At 40.6% G+C, this 20414-nt stretch overlaps 1 protein-coding gene across 1 annotated transcript; it reads right to left on the bottom strand.

Moving 5' to 3' along the window:
- Window positions 1-363: 363 nt before the first annotated feature.
- pik3cd (phosphatidylinositol-4,5-bisphosphate 3-kinase, catalytic subunit delta) lies at window positions 364-18733 on the bottom strand. The gene is made up of 22 exons (XM_013910804.1): window positions 18537-18733; window positions 17564-17792; window positions 16010-16236; window positions 15509-15685; window positions 14298-14453; window positions 13737-13826; window positions 12509-12730; window positions 9390-9486; window positions 8950-9080; window positions 8583-8633; window positions 8313-8480; window positions 7433-7554; window positions 7200-7343; window positions 6985-7084; window positions 6727-6893; window positions 6263-6372; window positions 6017-6095; window positions 5754-5921; window positions 4434-4557; window positions 4085-4230; window positions 3646-3778; window positions 364-3559 (listed from the first exon to the last, which is right to left on the bottom strand). Exons 1-22 carry the CDS (start codon window positions 18675-18677, stop codon window positions 3422-3424), a joined length of 3120 nt encoding a protein of 1039 aa, XP_013766258.1. The 5' UTR covers window positions 18678-18733; the 3' UTR covers window positions 364-3421.
- Between the last annotated feature and the right edge of the window lie 1681 nt (window positions 18734-20414).

Below are 20414 nucleotides of genomic sequence, written 5' to 3'. Positions count from 1 at the left end.
GCTTTTATAGATTGTGATTATAATTAGTTAAAAAGTTAAAAAGAAAAAATAATACTAATAAAAATAAAAGTAAAAAAAGGAGTCACTTGGGTCAAACAGGTAGGGATTATGTTGTAATATGATTTTAAATGATCCTCACCATCGCACATCTCTGAGCCACTTCCGTGTGTAGTAGTTTTTCAATAAGATACCTCAGGCTGTTCATCACCTGTTTTGTGTCTGGATTGTTCATTACATGCATTACATTTTTACTTCTGTTGCGGTGAAATTCGGCCATATATGCCCTATAAGCAAAACTGAATGTGACACTCCTGATTTAAGAGAAAGCTCACAAAATTCTTTTGCAAAGAACCACTCAGTTAGTTTTGCAGCACTTTTAATTGATGTCCAATGAAAAATATAATTTTCAAATTTTTTTGTTGAAAAAAAAACAAAAAAACAACCAACAATTCAGATTCTTACTTTTCAAAAAGACATTCCTGCAAGAAACTTATTAGCCAATTGAATAGAAAAGTTGATACTGCTTTACCACTCTCAAATATTTCGATGAAATATGATCAAGTAAGAGAGAAAAACACAAAAAAAGCAGTCATGGTTTTACATAGCTTCCACAACATACTCATACTTAATACAGATAATCAGGCCAGACTGCAATATCTGTGACCAACATCTATACCAAAACAATAGACAGATGCGGACACATTTGTTGGACTTTATCACATCTGCAAAAACCACTGTACATTATCACAAATCACTTTATTGCCACTTCCTCAAATATGGAAGCTAAACTGCGAATGTTTCTAATAAACAAGGGGGCTACTGTGTATAAGGAGGTACTGAAACTAGTAATTTATTTTTGTAGTGGTGTTGCACACCAGACTGATATGACCTAAAGAATAGTTGTAGATAAGCAAGTCCCTCAGACTTGAAATGCTGATGAATATTTAGGGAGAAATGGAACATGGGGGTGACTTTGGTGGATTTGGCCTTTTTCCAATCAATCTGCCTATTTGAAGTTGCAAAAACGAGCGTAACATTCAGCTAACAAATGGCTTGGATTCTAGAAAGTTCTCCCTTTACACTCTGTTTACTGACATCATGTTTACCTCCTCATAACGTCTGAAGCACAAGTAAAAACAGGATGCAGAGAAAAGTCTATACTGCATCTCATAATTTTTAGCTGCACGCATGTTAATCAGGGCAGAGCCCGAAACTGATTCAGCAATATACTTTACAATTTGCAAAATAAAAAAAAAACCACACACAACAAAGAGTAGCCCATTAATTCGTTTTTCCTGACTTAAACATGGAGTGCTTAGTGGAGCCCACATTGAAGGACACTGGCGAGCTGTATTTTAGGTCTGTTCCACAGTGAATCGCTCAGTAGTTTAAAGTACCTTAAATCCTCATGCTGTGTAATCTACACCTACACTTGCTCTAACTGTACAGAGACTTGTACAAAAAGTAGAGACCTTTTAAACCGTTTTGCAAAAATAAAAGAGGCTATAAATAGCACATTATTTTCTTTCATTCAAGTGGACCCTGCACGACTTACGGAATGACATACAGCATGTAAAGTAATGCGAATGCACCACAAAATGAAATGACACAGCATACGAGCTCACTTTAAATAAACGCCATATTTTACAGCATCAGATATGTCAAAGTGTGGTTGTGCTTGACACTGCAAGCATGAAATCGCCCTCATGGCACCTTGTACACCCATTAAAAAAATGCAATGGAGATCACAGTTTAAGTGCATATTTAAATATTAGAGAACACACACAGACACACACACTCACAGATGCGTACTGCTCTTTCTAAGATCATAGACCTAGTCCAGGTTTACACTTTCAAAGAAGGCATGACATCAATACTGCATTTTGAGAAAAACATCCACAAGTCTATGGCTTACATGAGTCTACGGATTGTCTTATTCTGGGACCTGCTGAAGCTTTTTTTTTTTTTCTGTTCTTTTCACCAAACATATATGAGATCTTTGCCTTGCGCATAAAAAAAAAATCGTATATTTCTCCAGAAAAAGGGAATAGAAAAATAAAATAGAATTGTAACTTCAAAATCTAAAATAAAACTGATTACACTTTCATGGTGTCTTTTAAATATGACGCTGGAGTCAGCAGACAGTCTGCTTAGCTTAGCATAGTTAAAGCAAAGCAGCTAGTCTTTCTAAAGGAAACAGTCACTTTTAAAGATCACCAATTAACATGGACTGTGCGCAGTGCTGCAGTGGTGAGCACTGTCACCTCAAAGAAATAAGGCTGGTCTGCAGTGGGGGCTGTGGTGGAGTTGGCATGGTCTCCTGTGCGTATCCCTGTGAGGTTTTTCCTCCCGCGGTCCAAAGATATGCTTGTTTGATTAACCAATCATCCAAAATTGTCCATAGATGTCCATGGATGCGAGGAGGGACATTACCCCGCCCCTTTCTCAATACCACATAATATAAGCTCCACCTTCCCTAGTACCCTAAAATGGATAGGATAAACCTAGTATACTTAAATCTCACTTAAGCTAAAAGGCAAGTAAGTGTATTTCTTAAAATAAGAGTAGTATCAGGGTACCTTTAGCTATAGGTACACACAGCCTGGTACACAGGCATGTTTTCAAAATAAAAGTCCTACATTTTCTTAGACTATACTATAAAATGCTTCATGTGTATTGGCACATATTCTTCTTCAAGGCAACATTAGACAACAATGTTAGAACGACAAAAAGCATCACCTCTTTTTGAAATATTCTTTGCGACCTAACAAGTACATCAGCACTCATTAAGTAGTTACCACAGTTAAATAAAAATACAATAATGATAATATATATATTTTTTAAAAAGACACGTTTTGCAAAGATACAGTTGAAATGAGAGGAAATAACCTCATAACAGCTATCGTGGGTTGTAAACCGTACGAAAGTCTTGAGGTGAAACTGCTGTTCCCTGCCGAACAGAGCCTCAAGTCATCATAAAGTTAGTTTGCAGCTTGCTCCCTGATGAGTAATGCAGTCGATGAGATGAACTTTCTGTTTCGGTGATTCATGACACTTTGCATGAGCAGGTGGTTTTCAAGTAGCAATTTCAGCAAATCAAAAACAGGTTTATTCTCTGGGTTGAAATGGTCCTCGTGGCAAAGACATTCCACTGATATATGGGAGGAGGATGAGTGCGATGGATTTTCTTCACTGTGAAAATACTTGTGTGTGTGGAAGTGATGCTCCAGGATTATCTCATTATCTTTGGATGCCTCTGCTTAGTTGTTATTTACCACATACAGGCCACTGAGATGTAAACGTTTGCTAAAGAGCTTTTCAGAGTCTTTGAATTCCTTCTGTCAAGTAAAATATTAGACTGTGTATAAGTTAAAAATCCATGTATTTGGCTGGGCCTCATGTTTCATTGGTTCAGTGTTCTTCATGGTCTATTATCTTTGGCCAGTGAGTGCATCATCCAGTTGACCTTGGTCTTCCAGCTTTCCCGCAAGGCTTCGTTGAACTTTACTTTGAAGTTCTTCAGCGCCTCGTCCTCTGTTTTGCCCAGCGCTAAAGAGTCCTTTTAAAAACAAGAAACCACTAATTATTAACATTGTTGTCATTCTCCTCATAATCATTAACTGCTACATCATAACTGTGGCATACCTTTAGATACTGTATGTCTTTGAAGGACGTGAGTTCAGGTAGCCCCGCTGCCTTCATCATGGCGAAGAGGTTGACAAACAGCGTCCCGTTCCGACACAGGATCTTATAGGCCCGCTCACAGTACTCCCTGAACCTGATGCAAAAGATGCAAAAACAAACACGTTTCATAAGTTAGCAGAACCCCAGAACAATCCATCCATCCTTTACTGCTTATTCAATTCAGGGTCACAAGGTGCCTGGTTCCTATGCCAGGGTACACGGTCTATTACAGGGCCAAGACAGACAACACAGACTCCCCACAGAAAGGCTCCAACTGACAGGTGGATTTAAACCCAACTCCTTCTTGCTGTAAGAGGACAGTGCTTGCCACTGCACCACTGTGCCGCCGTCTATAACTATAACTACGTACGTGTGTTAGAGTTGCATGTTTTTATTGTACCTCTCAAATTTCTCACTGTTGTTTGTTCGTCCTTGCTGGATCACGTGGACAAAGTCATACGTCAGGATAAAAGGCACGCGCTCCCTGTTGATCCCGAGTTTCCGCTTGAAGTTGCCCAGGAAGTGCCCAAAATCAATGTGGAACAGCTAAAAAGCAAAGTCTCACTTTAGTCACTACGTCTGAGTCTCCCAAACACTGACTAACCTAAACAATTTGACTCCAGCATGTTTCACCAAAAAATTATTAGAATATTACAAAGCACATTTTTTTTTACCAACTCCAACCAAAAACATTACACATCAATCAACAACATAATTTTGCTGAGATTCAAACGTGCAGTAAATCTTACCTGTCCAGTTTCCCTGATCATGATGTTGTCATTGTGACGATCTCCAATGCCCAAGACGTAAGTAGCTACACAGTAGCCAGCGCAGGACAGTGTGAACTCCTCTATCGCTTGATCAAGTTTGTCCCTGGTGACATAAAAGGTCACAGAAACGAGGAAGCAGAACGTGAGCGAGTTGTGTTCTTACAGTGCTTTCACACTTCTCTTATATTTCCTATATCAGCCTGCGTTACACAAATGCAGCCATGAAGCAGAGTGTCATCGGTGACAGAGCATATGAAATGTTCAAAGAGGAGTTCCTGTGGCTGATTAACGCCTGATCGTCACATCCTTTCGCAGCCTAGACGTGCGGAGGGTTCATTGTGTTTTTTATACTAATTTTCTCACGCTGCAGTGTCCGGGCTAATTATCTTTGTATTCTGTGGGGCCATCAGCCTGGACACACCAACGTGAAGTACAGAGGCTTATTCATTACTTCTTCAAGGAGCTTTTAGAATAGACAAGACCTTCAGACTGTCTGGCATCAAATAAAAATCTACTCTCATTTAATGCTGCTAAAGATGCTGCCAGCCGGGGCACTTTGTGCTGCTCTATCCGGTTTTAAAATGCTACAAGGAAAAAAACACTTTTAAGAAAACAATTTAAGTAAAAAAAAGAAAAAGAAACTACAAGATGAAGCAGTACTGTTTACTGCTCACAAGAAGTGAAATATTTATTTCAAACTATGCCAGTTTTCCTGAATGGGACTGGGAATAGGATGAAGGCTTGTGTGCCTTAAACACCCTTTTTTTCATATTCTTAAATCTTATTTTCTGTCCTTCCCCTCCCCCTTCTTTTCCACATGAACAAAAATGGATAATTGATCGCAAAAATTATTATTGTTTTACTTAAAAAATATCAATACCCATCTGTGGCTCAATATACGCGGCTGCTTTGTGCTAAAATCAAGAGGAGTCGATGAAATGATGAGATGCCGCTTTGGAAAATTCACATGATGTTATCGCGAATTTCAAATTGAAAAACTTCTTTCTTGACACTTGACAAGTCAGCGCTGTCCTAGGAGGACTTGGGGAAGTCCCCACAACAACCTGAGGGAGGTTTATGGGGGGAAAAGGGTGCATATGCGGATTAGCTCACCCCACTCCTGCTCTGTGCCTTCTGTGTGGTTTTATGTCATGCTTGGCTGTGTGTATAATGCACCTAATTTGCTTTGCTTTTTGAGGTTAAATAAGGTCATCACCTCTACAGAGTGTCTACACCAAATAAGATGACAATCGGAGAGCTTCTGAGAGTTGCCATTGTGCCAGAGTTCATCGTACTCACTCGGGATTCTTCGATTTGAGCCAGTTAAGCAAGGCGTCCTTGTTGAAGGCAGCGGTAGCGGCGCTGTTGCTGCTGTTACGCTGGATGTTGGCAATTGTGTCAGAGTTCTTCACAACCTCGATGAGCCCCATTTTGTTCCCGGTCGACAGGCAGCCGTACGGGATCATCCTGTGTTTGCCAAGTCGAAAAATGAACAGCGTTAAGGCTGGTGGACAAGATTTCCCTGTGCACAAGAGGCAATTGGTGTAAGAACCAGCTCCTACCTGAGATCCAGACCTTCTTTCTTCCACAGATTCTCCATGAGCTGGATCATCTGCAGGGTCAGCATGTCTTGTCGAAGGTCTAAAGGTGACAAGGAGAAATTGATATATCTAATCCTAACTTTTCTCTCGCATGACTCGTTCCAAACCCACAGTTTTTATCTTCCCAGCAGATTTGAATGTGCAAACCAGCCCTTAAACTAAAACAGGCACCTTGAGAAAGGCATGTTCGACCTTCTTGTCTCTTACCATCTCCATTTTTGAAGATAATGCCCACCATGTCTCCTTCAACTGCGGGATTCTTGAACATCAGCCAGAGTGGCTTCATCTTGGAGTCCATAAATCTGCATCTATCAGTACTGTAACAGCAAAAATGCTCATGTTAATTTTCATCCTTGTACATATATTTTTGCTCAATAACTGATATCCCTTGTGAGCTGTTGTATAAAAAAGATTTTTTTTGTCCAGGACGACACTGACAATGCGCTCATATGTTTGTAGGAGGGAGAAATGAGAGTAAGTTGCTGTGATCCTGAATCAACTGAAGAGTTAATTTCTCCGTGTACCACTTAAATGTATTTTTTTTTATTCAGTAAAGCCAGAAAAGGAGCCAAAGTGGCCTTTGCAAAATCCAATAAGGAGGACAATAATGCATAAAACAATTATGCTCTCTTGTGTGCGTTTGCATTTGTGTGTTTTTCTGGGCCACTAACCAGATCTCAGAGAGGATGATGCTCGGGTTGAGTGGTGACAGAAGGTCTGACAGGGCCTCCAGGTAGGACTCTTGTCTGATACACTGCTTCAGGTCCTCTGCCGTCACCTTCTGGGAGCCCAACTTGACAAAGTCACTCAGGGCCTTCATTTTGCCCAGAGCCTCATTCTGCGTGTGTGAGAGTTAACACAGAGACTGAGAATCAGTTGAAAACACACAAGATCAAAGCGAAGGTGAGTAAGAATCAGGAGGTGATTACCTGTTTGGTTAAGAGCTTGATGTGATGGATATTTCCCCTGCAGTAGGCCTCGAGAATCAGGCCAAAGCGCAAACCCACAGATGCCACATGAGTCTCTGACCTACAATAGACACAAATCTCCAGTCAAACAAAAAGCTGACTCGATCTTGTTTTTCTTTCTGCTCCCTTTTTTCTAACTAGCTTGTATTTTTTAAAGCTAGCCCCTTCTCACTCACCTGAGATGCCAAAACAGAAAATGTCCGATCCTCCTGTTGGACAGTGCCCGTTCCAACAAGAAAGTGGTAAGGTCACAGTCCAGGTAGGACTCGTACTTCAGGACCTGGACCAGCTGGATTAGATAATGAAGCAGCTCATCATCACTGTGTGCAGAGAAATGTGGCTTATGCGGTTAACAGTCACAACACAGCATGCCTGGCACTGTAAGCTTCTGAAACAGATGTGTGTGTACCTGAGCTTTCTGAGGCATCTGATAGTGAAAGAACGAACCGCTGGGTCGGGAAAACTGTAGTCTAAGAGCTCCAAGGCGTGGATGGCAGGGAGGTCTGGCCAGTTCCTCAGTAAATTCACCATCTGAGGAGAATCCAAGAATTATTTTCTAACATGATGAGAAAAATCAAGGAGATTTTGACAATTTGAAGATTAAAGCAGGCTGCTGATGTTAATTCACAACTCGATATTTCTTTCTGCGGCAGTGACATTACTATAATTTTGCATGATTCACTGTTAAAACATTCCTTAGTTTTGAAGCTCCAAAAACCTGTAACGTCACATATTTTCTTGCTCTTGTTACAACAAAGGTTTACTGCAAGACCTCTGTGGTTGGTAAATATTACCAACATAATATTATAAATAAATATTATATTACATAGATCAGAGCTCATGGTTGCCTGTTTTCTATAGATAGAACTTTATTTTGAAAATGTAAAAGAATGAAGTACAGCTGGCATTCATGGACGTTTGCTAAAACAAAATAAAACACCCAATATAAACTATTAGTTGTCTGTATATAAGAAACTAAGAATACATACTGATATGGATATGTGTAACTGTAAAGAATTATAGACCCTTCACTCACACACACAGATACACACTTATCTACACTACATAGTATTCATCCCAGTTTTAATAATCTTATATAGACTATCATTTCAGATGAAAAATTTGACTTCTTTGAGCTTTTTTCTGATTCGTTCACTCCTTGTTTGAAATTTTGGCCACTTTAACCCTTAAAGCTAAGCTAATCATCTGAAACAAAAGGTTTTACATCTCCAGCTCGACTTACAGACATCAGTGAAAAATACAAAGAATAAATAACGCTTTACTCGTACCTGAACTACATCCTCACGCTTATTCCACTTGGTGATGAGGAGGAGCTTGGACAGACTTTCAGGATAATGATCGCGGACTTCGGTGCGGAGCTTCCACAGGAGCTCTTTCTCGTCCTCGAAAAACTCGGTGTAGTTTTTGTTGTCCATGAATTCTTTGAGCTTAAAGTACTACGGAGAGCACATGATCCACACACAAAGTTATTAAATTTTCTGCTTTAAAAACAAAACAAAAATTCTAACTATGTAAAATTTGTCACATGTGAGTCCTACCTCGTCTTTAGTGGCTAAACTTAGATCACCGTTCCTCTCCATGTCACATATCTGAAAACACGTGAGGATTATTGCTTGGACTGACTGTCATCAAACAAAGATCCAAATATGTACTTCAGCCTCAATAAACATGACACAATAATTCTGTGTAAAATTTAAATGAAATACATAAAATCATAAAATGACTTATTCAAATAATTCATCATTAAGGAAAATGTTTTTTGGTATAAACTGAATGTATACAAATCCTAGAAATTTCATTTAACTATATTCCATTAAATTTAATACAATTTTACACTGTACTTCACGTTAGTTCACCTTTTTTTTTTTAATTGTAACTTTTGTGTAGTCTTTTGGGAGATAGTACCTTTTCAAGTGGAGGGTAGTAGAGGGGGTGTGGCCGGATGTTGGGAAAATGAATGAGAAGTTCAGCGGCGCTGTCCACGTTAGGGTTCTTCTCAACAGTTCCCATCGGGTTCAGCAGGTCACTTTTCTCATCTGTGATAAAAATATCATATATGAAATGATGAAATGTTCCATTTGGTGGAATCTTCTTCTCAGTTTTTAGTCTTTCGTCTAAGAAAACCACTCCCCCGCCTGGCAAACAGGTACTTCAGCATCTGCAAACAGGCTATCTTATTGCATCATAAAACACAAAATGTGTCACTATGTGTGATTTGGGCGGCAAGACGTGTCACTCTGGGCATTTCAGAAGCTCTCTGCGTGCTTCAAAGTGTTGTGGAGGAGGTGTTTTTTTAATTTTTTGAAGAGGATGAAAATGTAAGAAGAGGCAAGGCTGAAAAGTACCAGGAACACACGGCCATGTGGATAAGTGGAACTCCCCAGTCTTCAGCTGGTCCTTGTAGTCAAACACCATGGTGTTCACCCAGGCTATTGGACAATCCTGAAAAGACAAAGAGAGAAACTTTATTGTTTCACTTCACACACCATCTTCAAGCTTGAGGATCTTGGAAATGGTTTAAAACTGAGTCAGAGAATGTAAAAGATGTACAGAGGAAAACGAACCTGCATAGCTTGCAGCCTGAGCTGAATTATGTTTCCTCAGTTGTAATAAAATCATGTGCAATACTTGGGCAATACAAATCTTTTATATTTCAAGCTCTTTCCTCTCTGAAGATAAAAACGTTTGACTGAGAAATCTTTTTTTATTTTTTTTTGCATCATAAAAAATTAAAATCAAGATTCTCTAAAGGCAAAGCTTTTTTATTCTTTAATCTAAAATGCTTTGAATAATTAACCATCTCCTGCCCAACATGTGCTTTATTTTAAAGGTTCACTTGAATTCAAAACTTTAATATTCTAATTGCAATAAACACTCTGAACCTTGATTGCGGTATATTTAATTTAATTCACCGTTAGACTTAGAACCGCCTCCAAAAACATGACAATAAAACGTTAGGAGAATGATTCGTTTGTATTTCTAACTTCTAAAGTTCTCTATAAAAAGAATTTGGGTTCCAAGAAATCAGTAGAAAAATGACTTCCATTATTTCAGTGTGTTAAAAACAACAAAAACACAGTTAACACATTCAAGTTAAAAAAAAAAAAGAAGAAAAAAAGGCAGTGCACATAAACAAGAGCGGCTAAAATAGCTCAACTTCCGCCAGCCTTTCTGCCGTCTGGCTGCAGGACTTCTCTTCCAGGCAAACAAAGAGAGAAGTGGCTCAGAAAGCAGAAGTGGTCTTAATGGCTATAAAACACACCTGGGCTACATGTTTTGGAGGTCTGCACAAACTCGAGCGCACAGCTGCTGCGTCGCTTCAAAACAGAAGATACTGTGACTACAGTAAAAGGGGAATTTGTTGTTCTTGTTCACTGTACCTTTCATTGTATACAGGGGAGGTTTGTGGGGGCTCTTTGAAATGTGGTATTTGAGTGTACTGCCACCACTGTAGCAGCTGTGCACCGTCCTGAACAGGACATATTTTATATTCATTTATATGACATAAAAGGAGCTGCTGCAAGAAGCTGCTGAAGCCCTTTAATCCAACTTGCTTATAGTTAAAGTAACATATTAAATTTTGCATGTATTAATAAAATGAGAGGTAATTTGTTTGCTAGTAACATGCCGAGTGGAGCTTTTTTAACAAACATTTGTCATTTCGACCATAAACAGAAATGTGTATGGCATTAATTTTATCAAAAGTATTTTTTTTCCCCTCAGGTTAAAAGTTTAAAAATCTCTCTATGCTGGAAACTTCTTGTTATATAGAAAATAAAAGCATAAATTCTCTTAAATTACTCATAATTAGTAGCTGCTCATGAATTTCTGTCAGTTGAATGACTGATTCAGCAGTTAATGTAATAAATGTTTTAAAGATAATTGGTGCATTGATGTCAGATCAGGTGTTATTGTCATTAGTATCTACATTTTGTGCTTTTTTAAACTATATTTTTGGGCCTTCCTTGTGTCAGGACACAGGGGAAGACACACTGTAATTGGATTCTGGGCAGATCTGAACTTTTTGCATTAGCCAAACAAAATACAGGTGTCCTGCTGAACCCAGTCAGCTAAACCAGCGTTCAGTTACTGACTGGATTTTGGCAAACAAATTACTCTTTCTTGGAGTGTTTGCCTCGCAGACCTTCAGGTGTCCTGATCAGCCTTAATTTTTCAGTTTAACAATTACACTGAAGTGTCGCCCTGGTATCACATACTTCTTAGTCAATACTAATTATTTTCAATGATGGAGCTGTAGCTAAACAATTATGTGCTTATCTTAGTGTTAAACCACTAGTTTAAACCACAAATTATTATGATTTTTTTTGTTTAGAAATAAAACTTCATCATAAGCGGTAAAGCTTCGTGCAAATGATTACAATGCTTTTTATATTATCACCATTATTACTATGTGCTCCACTCTTCAAAATGTAATTTCACATGATTTTTGCATGCTTTGCCAGCCATGTATAAATGTATGCAAAGCTATATATAAAAGCTGTCTGTCATGCTTATTGTTGTAGGCGCACGTGTGCCTTTGTGTGCAGTGAGGTTTCTTTGTTTCATATATATATACACACACACACACACACACACACACACACACACACACACACACATATTTATATATATATATATATATATATCCTGTGTTGTGTTTGTTTGCCTAAAACATCAGTGAGAAGTAGGTCTTTAATCCTCAGTTTGATATATATCTTTTATAAAAATGTAGCCGTTTGCGTGGCCCATTAGTGCACTCCTTCACTCATTCAATTTTTGTCGTAATGCGATATACTAGCAAAGAGTCAATCCAAGAGAGAGTTTGTCTTCTGCTGCAGCCCTTACAGCAGAATAAACCTTTGAAAATGCAGCTGAACAATTGTTAAAACAGCTAGAAGAGTTGCAGGTGTAAATCCAACTACATGGATTTAATGTGTGCACCTTTCTTGTGCCTTTCTCTTTGTTGGCTTTTCTGAATTCATGCTTGTTAATCAAAAAAATGTTGCAAAGCCCTGCTGTAGATAAAATTGCTTTGTAATGTCTTAATCCCCCTCCCCCTCTAAGCTGTCAGCGAGCATGTAAATTTAGAAGGTAAAACGCTCAGTGTATATATATGTGTGTGTGTGTGTGTGAGAGAGAGAGAGAGATGAGGGCTGTGAAGATGAATTTAGAATTCCTTGAAAATGTTAGCCAATTCCTTCCTTCCTTGGACCGATGTGCAGATAAAAGGGCTGAAGCGGATGAAGTGTTAACCGCAGCCTTGCCACTAAGCACACTTGCACAACCCGACGCAGCAGAAACAACAGACCCACACAGAAGCTACACGCACTACACACAAGAGAGGAAACAGATCTGTTTGTGCTTGCGAACAAATTCACACCACCAGCCCAAAACACTGGCCTGCTCAATCGAACGAGTAGTACGCTGAGACCCCAAAAGCACCACGAGTTACTGACACACTCACCGCTTTCTTGTTCTTCTTTTTGGTGCCGCGGGGCTTCTTGGTCTTTTCAATGACGCCGTAGAGCGCGAAACACAGGCGGCTCATGCGGGGCAGGTCGGCCACGTTTATGTCAAACTCCAGCTTCTGATTCCACAGCGGCTCGGAGCTCACTGTCACCTCCGAGCTCGTCACCACCTTACAGAGCAGCTCGCTGCCATGGAACAGACCAGCCTGCACTACAAGCTGCAGGGGAACCACAGATACACAGTAGTGATTAGATGGAGGCAAGACATGTGGTTTGGAAGCCGAAGACTTTAGCACTTTAGTGTGAAGGTGATTGTTTGTGGAAGATTTACAGACTTCACGAGATGATTCAGAGTTTCCTGTGTAATTCGAGCTATGAGTCAAAGAGTTTACACATTCGTAAGCGCAAACAGGTCTCCGTGCAGAGTCAGACACAAATGAAAAAACAACCGCCAGAGACGTAATTTAATACTGCACGACCATTAAGCTCCTGTCTTTCGCCAAATCAAGATAGTCCGAATTAACATTTACAAAATATATGAGCTGATTTCCCCCCTTCCCTCCAGGGGATGTGTTTTCAAACCTCTGCTTGACATCCACAGACATGACTGATAATTATGCGGCAGGAAAAATTAGTCATGAGTCATGATGCTCTAAGGCAGCAGCACCCAGGAGTGCACTTGCACTTAATAACCCATCCAAACAGTAATGTAGTTACTTATGAAACAGAATTACAAAGACAGACACACATTAACAGAGTTCCCACTCTTTCTTTCACTCTTTCTTCTGACACGGAAGGGTGAGCATGGAGTATCAGCGGATGTTTCCACATCCTTTGGCTGTTCTCGTACGCTCACTGACAGTTGTCAAATTTTGAGATAGGTCAGGAGCCCGTCTGCAATAGTAACATGCAACGCCTTCAAAAAAAGAAGTGCATTTGAAAGCGAAAGAGGGAGAGCATGTAGTCTGTCTTTTTTCTTAGAATCTAGGCCTCAGAATGAGACGTAAAAACCAGATAGACACTCCCCACTTCCTGTTTTGAAGTTTTAACCAACCGCCTTGATGAATTATGGGAAATGTGTGGTCTGTACCATGTGACCCCCCTTGTCATTTACATGTCAGCCCCGCTGTTCCTACAACTGAAATTGAGATATTGGTAAACAAGTGAATGCCACATTTCATTGAGCAGCAAAGTGAGAGAAAACCCACGCAAAACCACACCGACCTTCATTCCCTCGTCTGCATTGACTCGTTTGCCTTGCACCAGGTGAATGTGGAAAGGCTCATTGATGGACCACAGAGAGGAGGTGTTTTGCTGTAGGAAGAAGTCAGAGGAAAAAAGGGAATTTAATTTCTCACTGCCTTGCATTCACACGGTTGCTCCAATTTCCTGTTTGGCCACAACTCAAAAAAACGAAAAGAGGGTAGACGCAAAGTAACATCTACTTTCAAAAGAAAGTTGGGGGGGGGGACTTTCTAACTGAAGACAACTGCCAAAAGATTTTTAGCTGCTTATCTGACGAGCTTCAGATAAACGTTTCAAAACATTATAAAACGATATTTTTTATTATGCTAAAGCAGTTCCAACGTATGCTGCATGCGCAACTACAGCAAATGAAAGACAAGCCGTCAGATGTAAATTATCTACACCGAGCTGCGTGGCTTATTTCAAGTGTGCCAAAGTCCGCAGGCTAGTCGAGTAACAACTGCAAGAAAAGAGAAAAGGGGGAAAACAAGAGCATGTGCTCCTCTTTTAATGAACGACAGCTACCGCCTGACCTCTTACCTTCTTCAGTGGCAGAGGAGGAGGTCTGGATAAGGAGCGACTCTTGTACACCTGGTTGCACATTCTGCCCTGCTCCTCCTGACATTTGGTGACGGTGGAGTAGTGCACCATGGTGAGGTGGGGGTTCTGGCTATTTCTCAAGCACGAGAAGATGTACTGAGGAGAGAGACAACAGAAGATTTACTGGCACAGCCATCAGTCAGTTCACCCACAGATATTTCCCAGTGTTCTGATAGCGCTGGTTAGCTCCTGAAGGCTGTTCATTTGCTGTAGGTTAATGCAGCTCAAATCTCATTATGTGTGGATGGATGCAGTTCCTTTCTGCAGGGCTGCTATACAGATATGAGTCACCCCTGCAGGTAGTTGGAGTTTCAAAATCAACAGTGGAGTCTCCGGCCACCAAAATCTTGACTTAGCCTACTCCTAACCGACAGTCATTTCAGTTATTATGGACCCACCTGCACAGGCTGAACGCAGACAAACGACACTAAACAGAAACTCGCACACATTCACAGAGAAAACAACAGCTTGTCTAGAATATAGAGAATGCAATTCACAGTTTCAACAAAGATCAGCAGAGAAAGTCCAACTTTTCACAGTTCGTTTTTCAGTTTGTGAATAAATAGATAAACCTTCATCTTAAAGGCGCTGTGGGTTAATATGTCAAAGAGCATGTGTATTTCTTTTTTTTAAAGACGGACGCTGATATGAAATAAATTAGGTAGAATAGTTCATACTGAGTCTAGCACATGCCCACAGGAACGAGGAGGATAAAGGCCCCCTAGTTGCCCTCTGAAACACTTCTTTGTGGCAAAACAGAAAGAAAAATGACATCTGTGCTGATTATTTGTTAGCACATTTTTATGTCTCTCTGCAACTCGTCTAGAAGCGAAATACAAAAGCTATCATGGCAGAAAATGAGCCTGAAAGAAAATTGGACTCTTGAGAATTATCATCCAACAAAAACACAAACCCAAAATAAAATTTGACAAACCTACACAGGATTTGCCTCAAAGCCACAATACGAACATCTAAAATTTCCAGTCCAGAATTTGGGGAAAAAACAAAAATGGGACTGAGTCATTAAACCAACAAAACCAACTGTGAAAAAAGGGAAATAATTAAAGTGATAAAGTAAAAAAAAACAACTTATATGCTGCATTTTCACACAATTTTCTGCTCCAAGAGTTTATTTTATTCGATTAACTCACTTTGAACTGACACAGTGGGTGTTTCCCATAGATGAAATCCCATCTCCCGTTGACCTGTAAGGTGTAATCTTCAGGTTCCTGTCGCATTAAGCGGAAAACTGTAGCCTTCTTCTTCAGAGCGCTCTTCATCAGAACCAAGGGGAGGTCATGAGGGTCCTGCTGTAGCATGAAGCTTTCCTGTAAGAGCAACAGACAACGTCATTCAAATGAAGAGTACGGCTTTACAGAAAATCTTAAAATTGCTGCTTGTTCCTGAGTGTTGTTTTGAAGGTAGTGTTTATGGTGTGGGAGGGGGCTTTCCAAAGGTGATCACATTTACTTAAAATCACCTCCACAATGTGTCTGCACAAGGTGGAACCACAGTTTTTCCAATCAAAGCTACTTTGCTTTTTGCGGGTTCCCTGCTGCCCCATCATACCAGAACATTAGATTTGATTAGTTTGAACAAACTGGACTGTATGACTCATGACAACTTAAAAAAACAACAACTGATGAACTCACGTCAGAAGCCTCAAACTTGACATTAATGAAGATCTTCTTGCTGTTTTTTGTCTTGAGGCTCTGCGGCAGGGAGCAGCATGGCTCCAGTTCACATGGGAAGCTGTACTCCATCCACTTCTGCCAGGGCAGACTCTGTCGATCTTGAGCCTTTTCTTCGCAAAACGCCCTCATCTTGGTCCGAAACTCATTTACCTCGTCATTCTTCTGAGCTTCAAACTCATGCAGACCTGGAAAGTTGGTTAAAAAGTAAAAGGAGAACTTAGCTTATCATTTAATTAACTGAAACACGAAAAACTTTCAGATGAATAAAGAAAACACAGAAAAGAAATTATGCCATCAGAATAGCACATTTTCACTGACTAAATCTATAAGAAACATAGGCTAAAATGTAACAATGCTATTAGCCACGTTTAGCTTTAAGTCTGTGTATTTGAAAACTTTATCCCTGAATTTTTCAAAAGTTAATTACACGTAAAATATGAGTGGAATCATATTATAACTATCTAAAGAATAATTATCATTACACTCATAATATATTCAGAATACATGAGAATATAGGGGGGGGGTTGCTAAACAAATAAATTAGCTTTAGCTAGTTAGCCTAGCCGAGCCCTACTTTTTCAGGTTAGCTACATTAGCTTATAGTATCTTTGGTTAATTCACAGAATAATTAGTTTTAATTACTGTGAACCTACTGTAAAAACCAGAAATTCCTACAGCAGTGAAAAAACAAGAAGGTTTCTGTCATTTAATGATTACTTTTGTGTAATATGAACGGCAATGGCTGTAAAACCTTCACATTTTTCAAAGCTGTGAAGCGGGCCAGATTGAAATCTCTGCTGGTCAGATTTTGGCCCCTAGGCTTTATATTTGACATTATTGGCTTATAGCTAGCCAGCAACCTGCTTTACTTGTTAAAAAAAAAAAAAAGACGATTAGCATCGTGGATATACGGTAACTCAGAAAGAAAATGCTTTTTTGTTAATAGTTCCTTCTTTTGAGCAAAGTGTTATTATGCTAACTTTCTAGTCTCCGAAAAATAAGAATACTTTTGTTCCAATTAGCATTTTAACTCTGCCAAACCAAGGCTTCAAAACTACAACCACAGCAACTTTTCATCAGTTCTCATGCTGTAAGTGTGCTGTGGCGCTTGTTGCAGGGGTCTGGATCAACAACTGAGCAAAAGAAGACATTTTTGTGGCACTAAGAACATAACAGAGCCACAGTAATGGTGACAAGTGGATGAGATCAAAGCTGCTGTGCAAACATTAAGACGTTATCTGGATGAGTGTTGCAAGTCAGAAACTCTCATTTCATTTCTCTTTTTTAAATGCATACAGTCACTTGTTCTGTCTGACTCTGAGAAATCTAGTAGACTGGGCAGCAATTCAGGGGACTCGAGCCAGACTGGAATATCTCTATAGCTTAATGACAAGAACTCTTCTCTGTAATCATGACTGATTTCATCTCATAGAACAGTACCACAAACCCTTAAAAGCAAACAACAAAAAAAACAAACAAAAAAAACCCTCTATAGACACTGCAGAGGCCCACCTTTGCCAATTAACAGGCTGATTTGGGCGTTGGTGAGTTTCTCCACCCGGTCGCCCTCCCTCGCCACCAGCCTCAGAACACACATGAAGGGCCGCACATCACTTATGCGCCTCGATTCTTCCTCCAGCTCTTCCCTTTCCGCCGTCTCGTTGATGCAGGTGAAGACGTATCCATCAGGATCGCCGAGTCCACAGAACAGGGCCTCACTTCTCGCATTTTTCCAAACCATCTGAAATAAGAGACAAGAGGGATAAATGAACACAAGAGCCCCAGTTTTGATGAGCTGCCATGCCCAGTTTTCATGAGAAAAAAAAACCAAGACTGTCCAGTTACTGTTTTCAAAATTAAAACAAAAGCAAATGATCCTCTGATTAATCTAATGAGCTGAAATAAAGCAAGAAAATCATTGTTTCTAAAGCTTTCCTAAAATTTCTAGTGAATTAGCAATGACTGGAGGGCCATTTCATCTATTAATCATCCTAACAGCATCCATGAGTATCATTACCTAACGCAGCTAAATCAAACAGCCCGTAGTGGCAGAAGTGTTGGCCCGTTCAGCAGCACGTTCACATTTTAACAGCAGATCTGCTTCGGCAGAGTGCTGGCTGTGTTTCCCAGGGAGGAAAGCTGCAAGCTCCCTCTCTGTCGGAAGCATCAGAACCGGGGAGCATTGTCTGAGCGGGGGCTGCGTTTTAATTAGTTTAATGTCTGAAGAAAACATTAAGTCAACCAATTTGTTTAAAAGCGTATTATTGTGACTGACAACAAGATTTTGCAGTCTGAGCGTCTGAGCTGTTATGCTGCAGTCAATCAATTACAGTCTCCTGGAAATACAGTGCTCTCTAATAATAGACGCAACGTGTGATTACATTACACATCCACATATCAGTGAGGAGTTGAGGTTTCAGAGACCCTTTTAAAAGCAGATGCCGATGCATGTGAGCGTTGGGTTGGGGTGGGAGGGACACGGTACCTTTTTGATGCTTTTGATGGTGTCGTTTCGAGACACGGGGAATTTGAGGAAGATCCCAGTAGGCAGCAGGAAGTCCATGTTGATCGCCTGGTCCCCCTCCTTCTCCCACTCCTCCTGCATCCCATACTTCCCTGGGGGCATGGTGACGGCCTCTCATTTACTGCCAGCTCCTCTGCTGCTCACCAGAACACGAGCCGGCTGTCCACACACAGAGCAAGCACAGCCGGGGTTAATATGTCCACTATTAACAAGTGTCCCTGCATGAGCTGTCTGCTGTTTGTTCCCAAAACACTGGATAATGCATCTTTAAGAGGTTGTAGTTGAAAAAGGAAGAGGACGTGCAGGTTGTAAATAACGTGAATGAATGGTAGCTTATTGAAGGGCCTGGCCTGCACCTGATCCCCTTCCTCCTGATGGTGATATAAGAGCACACAGATATTTAAAAAAAAAAAGATTAAGACGACCTGAGTGCTTCTATCACGTTTACTACGTGCAGTTCTGCCTTTAATGATCAAAAGGAAATATTCAAGGGTCAAATCAGGTGAAACGGCGCTTAAAGAAACTTCAGCTTTCTGGTACATCTGCTGAATAAAATGCAAATCAGAAAAATGGAAATGTGCTTCTGCTTCCCGCAAATGTAACGAAGTGTGTGTGCAACGAGAACAAGTAGGGTTTGCAACGTAAAGTAATTCTACACTATTGATTTTCTTTGGTAAGAGGAAACTTGCGCTGTGTGCGCTGCATGTGAATAACAGATGTAGGCTGACTTGTGCCCACAGCCTAAACAATGATAAATAAATAAATGTTAAGCTTTTAAAATGAAGCTCACAGGACCGGATGGATGTCAGATACGCTGTGATATATCTGTATATTTTGAAATGAAAGGCTAGAATGGAAATAAAAAGATACGGCGCATCCAATCCAACACGCAAACGTGACGCTGCGCCGTTGTCAGTAAAACTTGTGTCATGGCGAAAGCCTTGCCAACCTGTTAGCGCACACACTTGCCTGTCAGCTCTACAACCCGGTCATCTCTTCATGGCTTTCCCCCCTTTTCCCCCCGTCTTCTTCTTTTTGTTGTTTTTTATCGCAGTGAAGATGGAAGACGGAACATCACGGAGACGTGGGTCGCTCAGATCCGGCGGCTGCAGGATCTATCCGTAAGGAGGAGATGAGCAGGGTGAGGTGCTGTAAATCCGAGCGCTCGTACGGCTCCTGTGAAGCAGTGGAGTGCCTCCCTGCCTCGGTGCTGTGCGCTGTCAATCAGTGGGGCGCTGATGTTGCGCTGACCCTGACGGATGAGCGGCTGCGCGCTGCCTCACCAGCTCTCTCGCTCTCTCTCTCTCTCTGCGCGCGGGCCAAGGGACCGTCCGCCAAAAGTTTGCGCGAAGTGAAAGTACACCGCTCTCTCCACCTCCCGCCCTCCTCCTGTCTTAGGTGATGTATGTAGGAGACTTTAAAAAAATATTTCAAGCTAAAGAATGAAACAATTAGCTAAAACCAATTTATAAGAATTTAAGTAGAAGCCGAATTAGTCGCAAGCAGGTATGAGGGCATGTTTGGTGTCACTTTCTGGAACTTTCACGCTATTAAGGCTGATTTAATTTCCGTATACAGGCAGCAGGGGAGCACCTGCGTGAGTAAAAGCCTGTGATGAAAGAGATGTTTAATAATTCTGTCGATGTTAAATAAGAGGAGGACTCAGTGCGTCACCGAGTCGATGGGAAACTATTATTTCTTTCATTTTGGAGAAGATATATATATGTGTGTGTGTGTGTGTGTGTGTGTGTGTGTGTGTGTGTTACAACGCGTTGTCACACGTGACTACAAAGGCAACGTGGGATTTGGAAGGTAGCGGTAGTGGTGGAAATCTTTCAA

Source organism: Pundamilia nyererei, unplaced genomic scaffold, assembly GCF_000239375.1.
Source record: "Pundamilia nyererei isolate P.nyererei 1_Seehausen unplaced genomic scaffold, PunNye1.0 scaffold00049, whole genome shotgun sequence".
In the NCBI taxonomy this organism is placed as follows: Eukaryota; Metazoa; Chordata; class Actinopteri; order Cichliformes; family Cichlidae; genus Pundamilia; species Pundamilia nyererei.
Note: the sequence above shows the minus strand (reverse complement) of the source record. Positions and strands in the feature narration are given on the sequence as shown.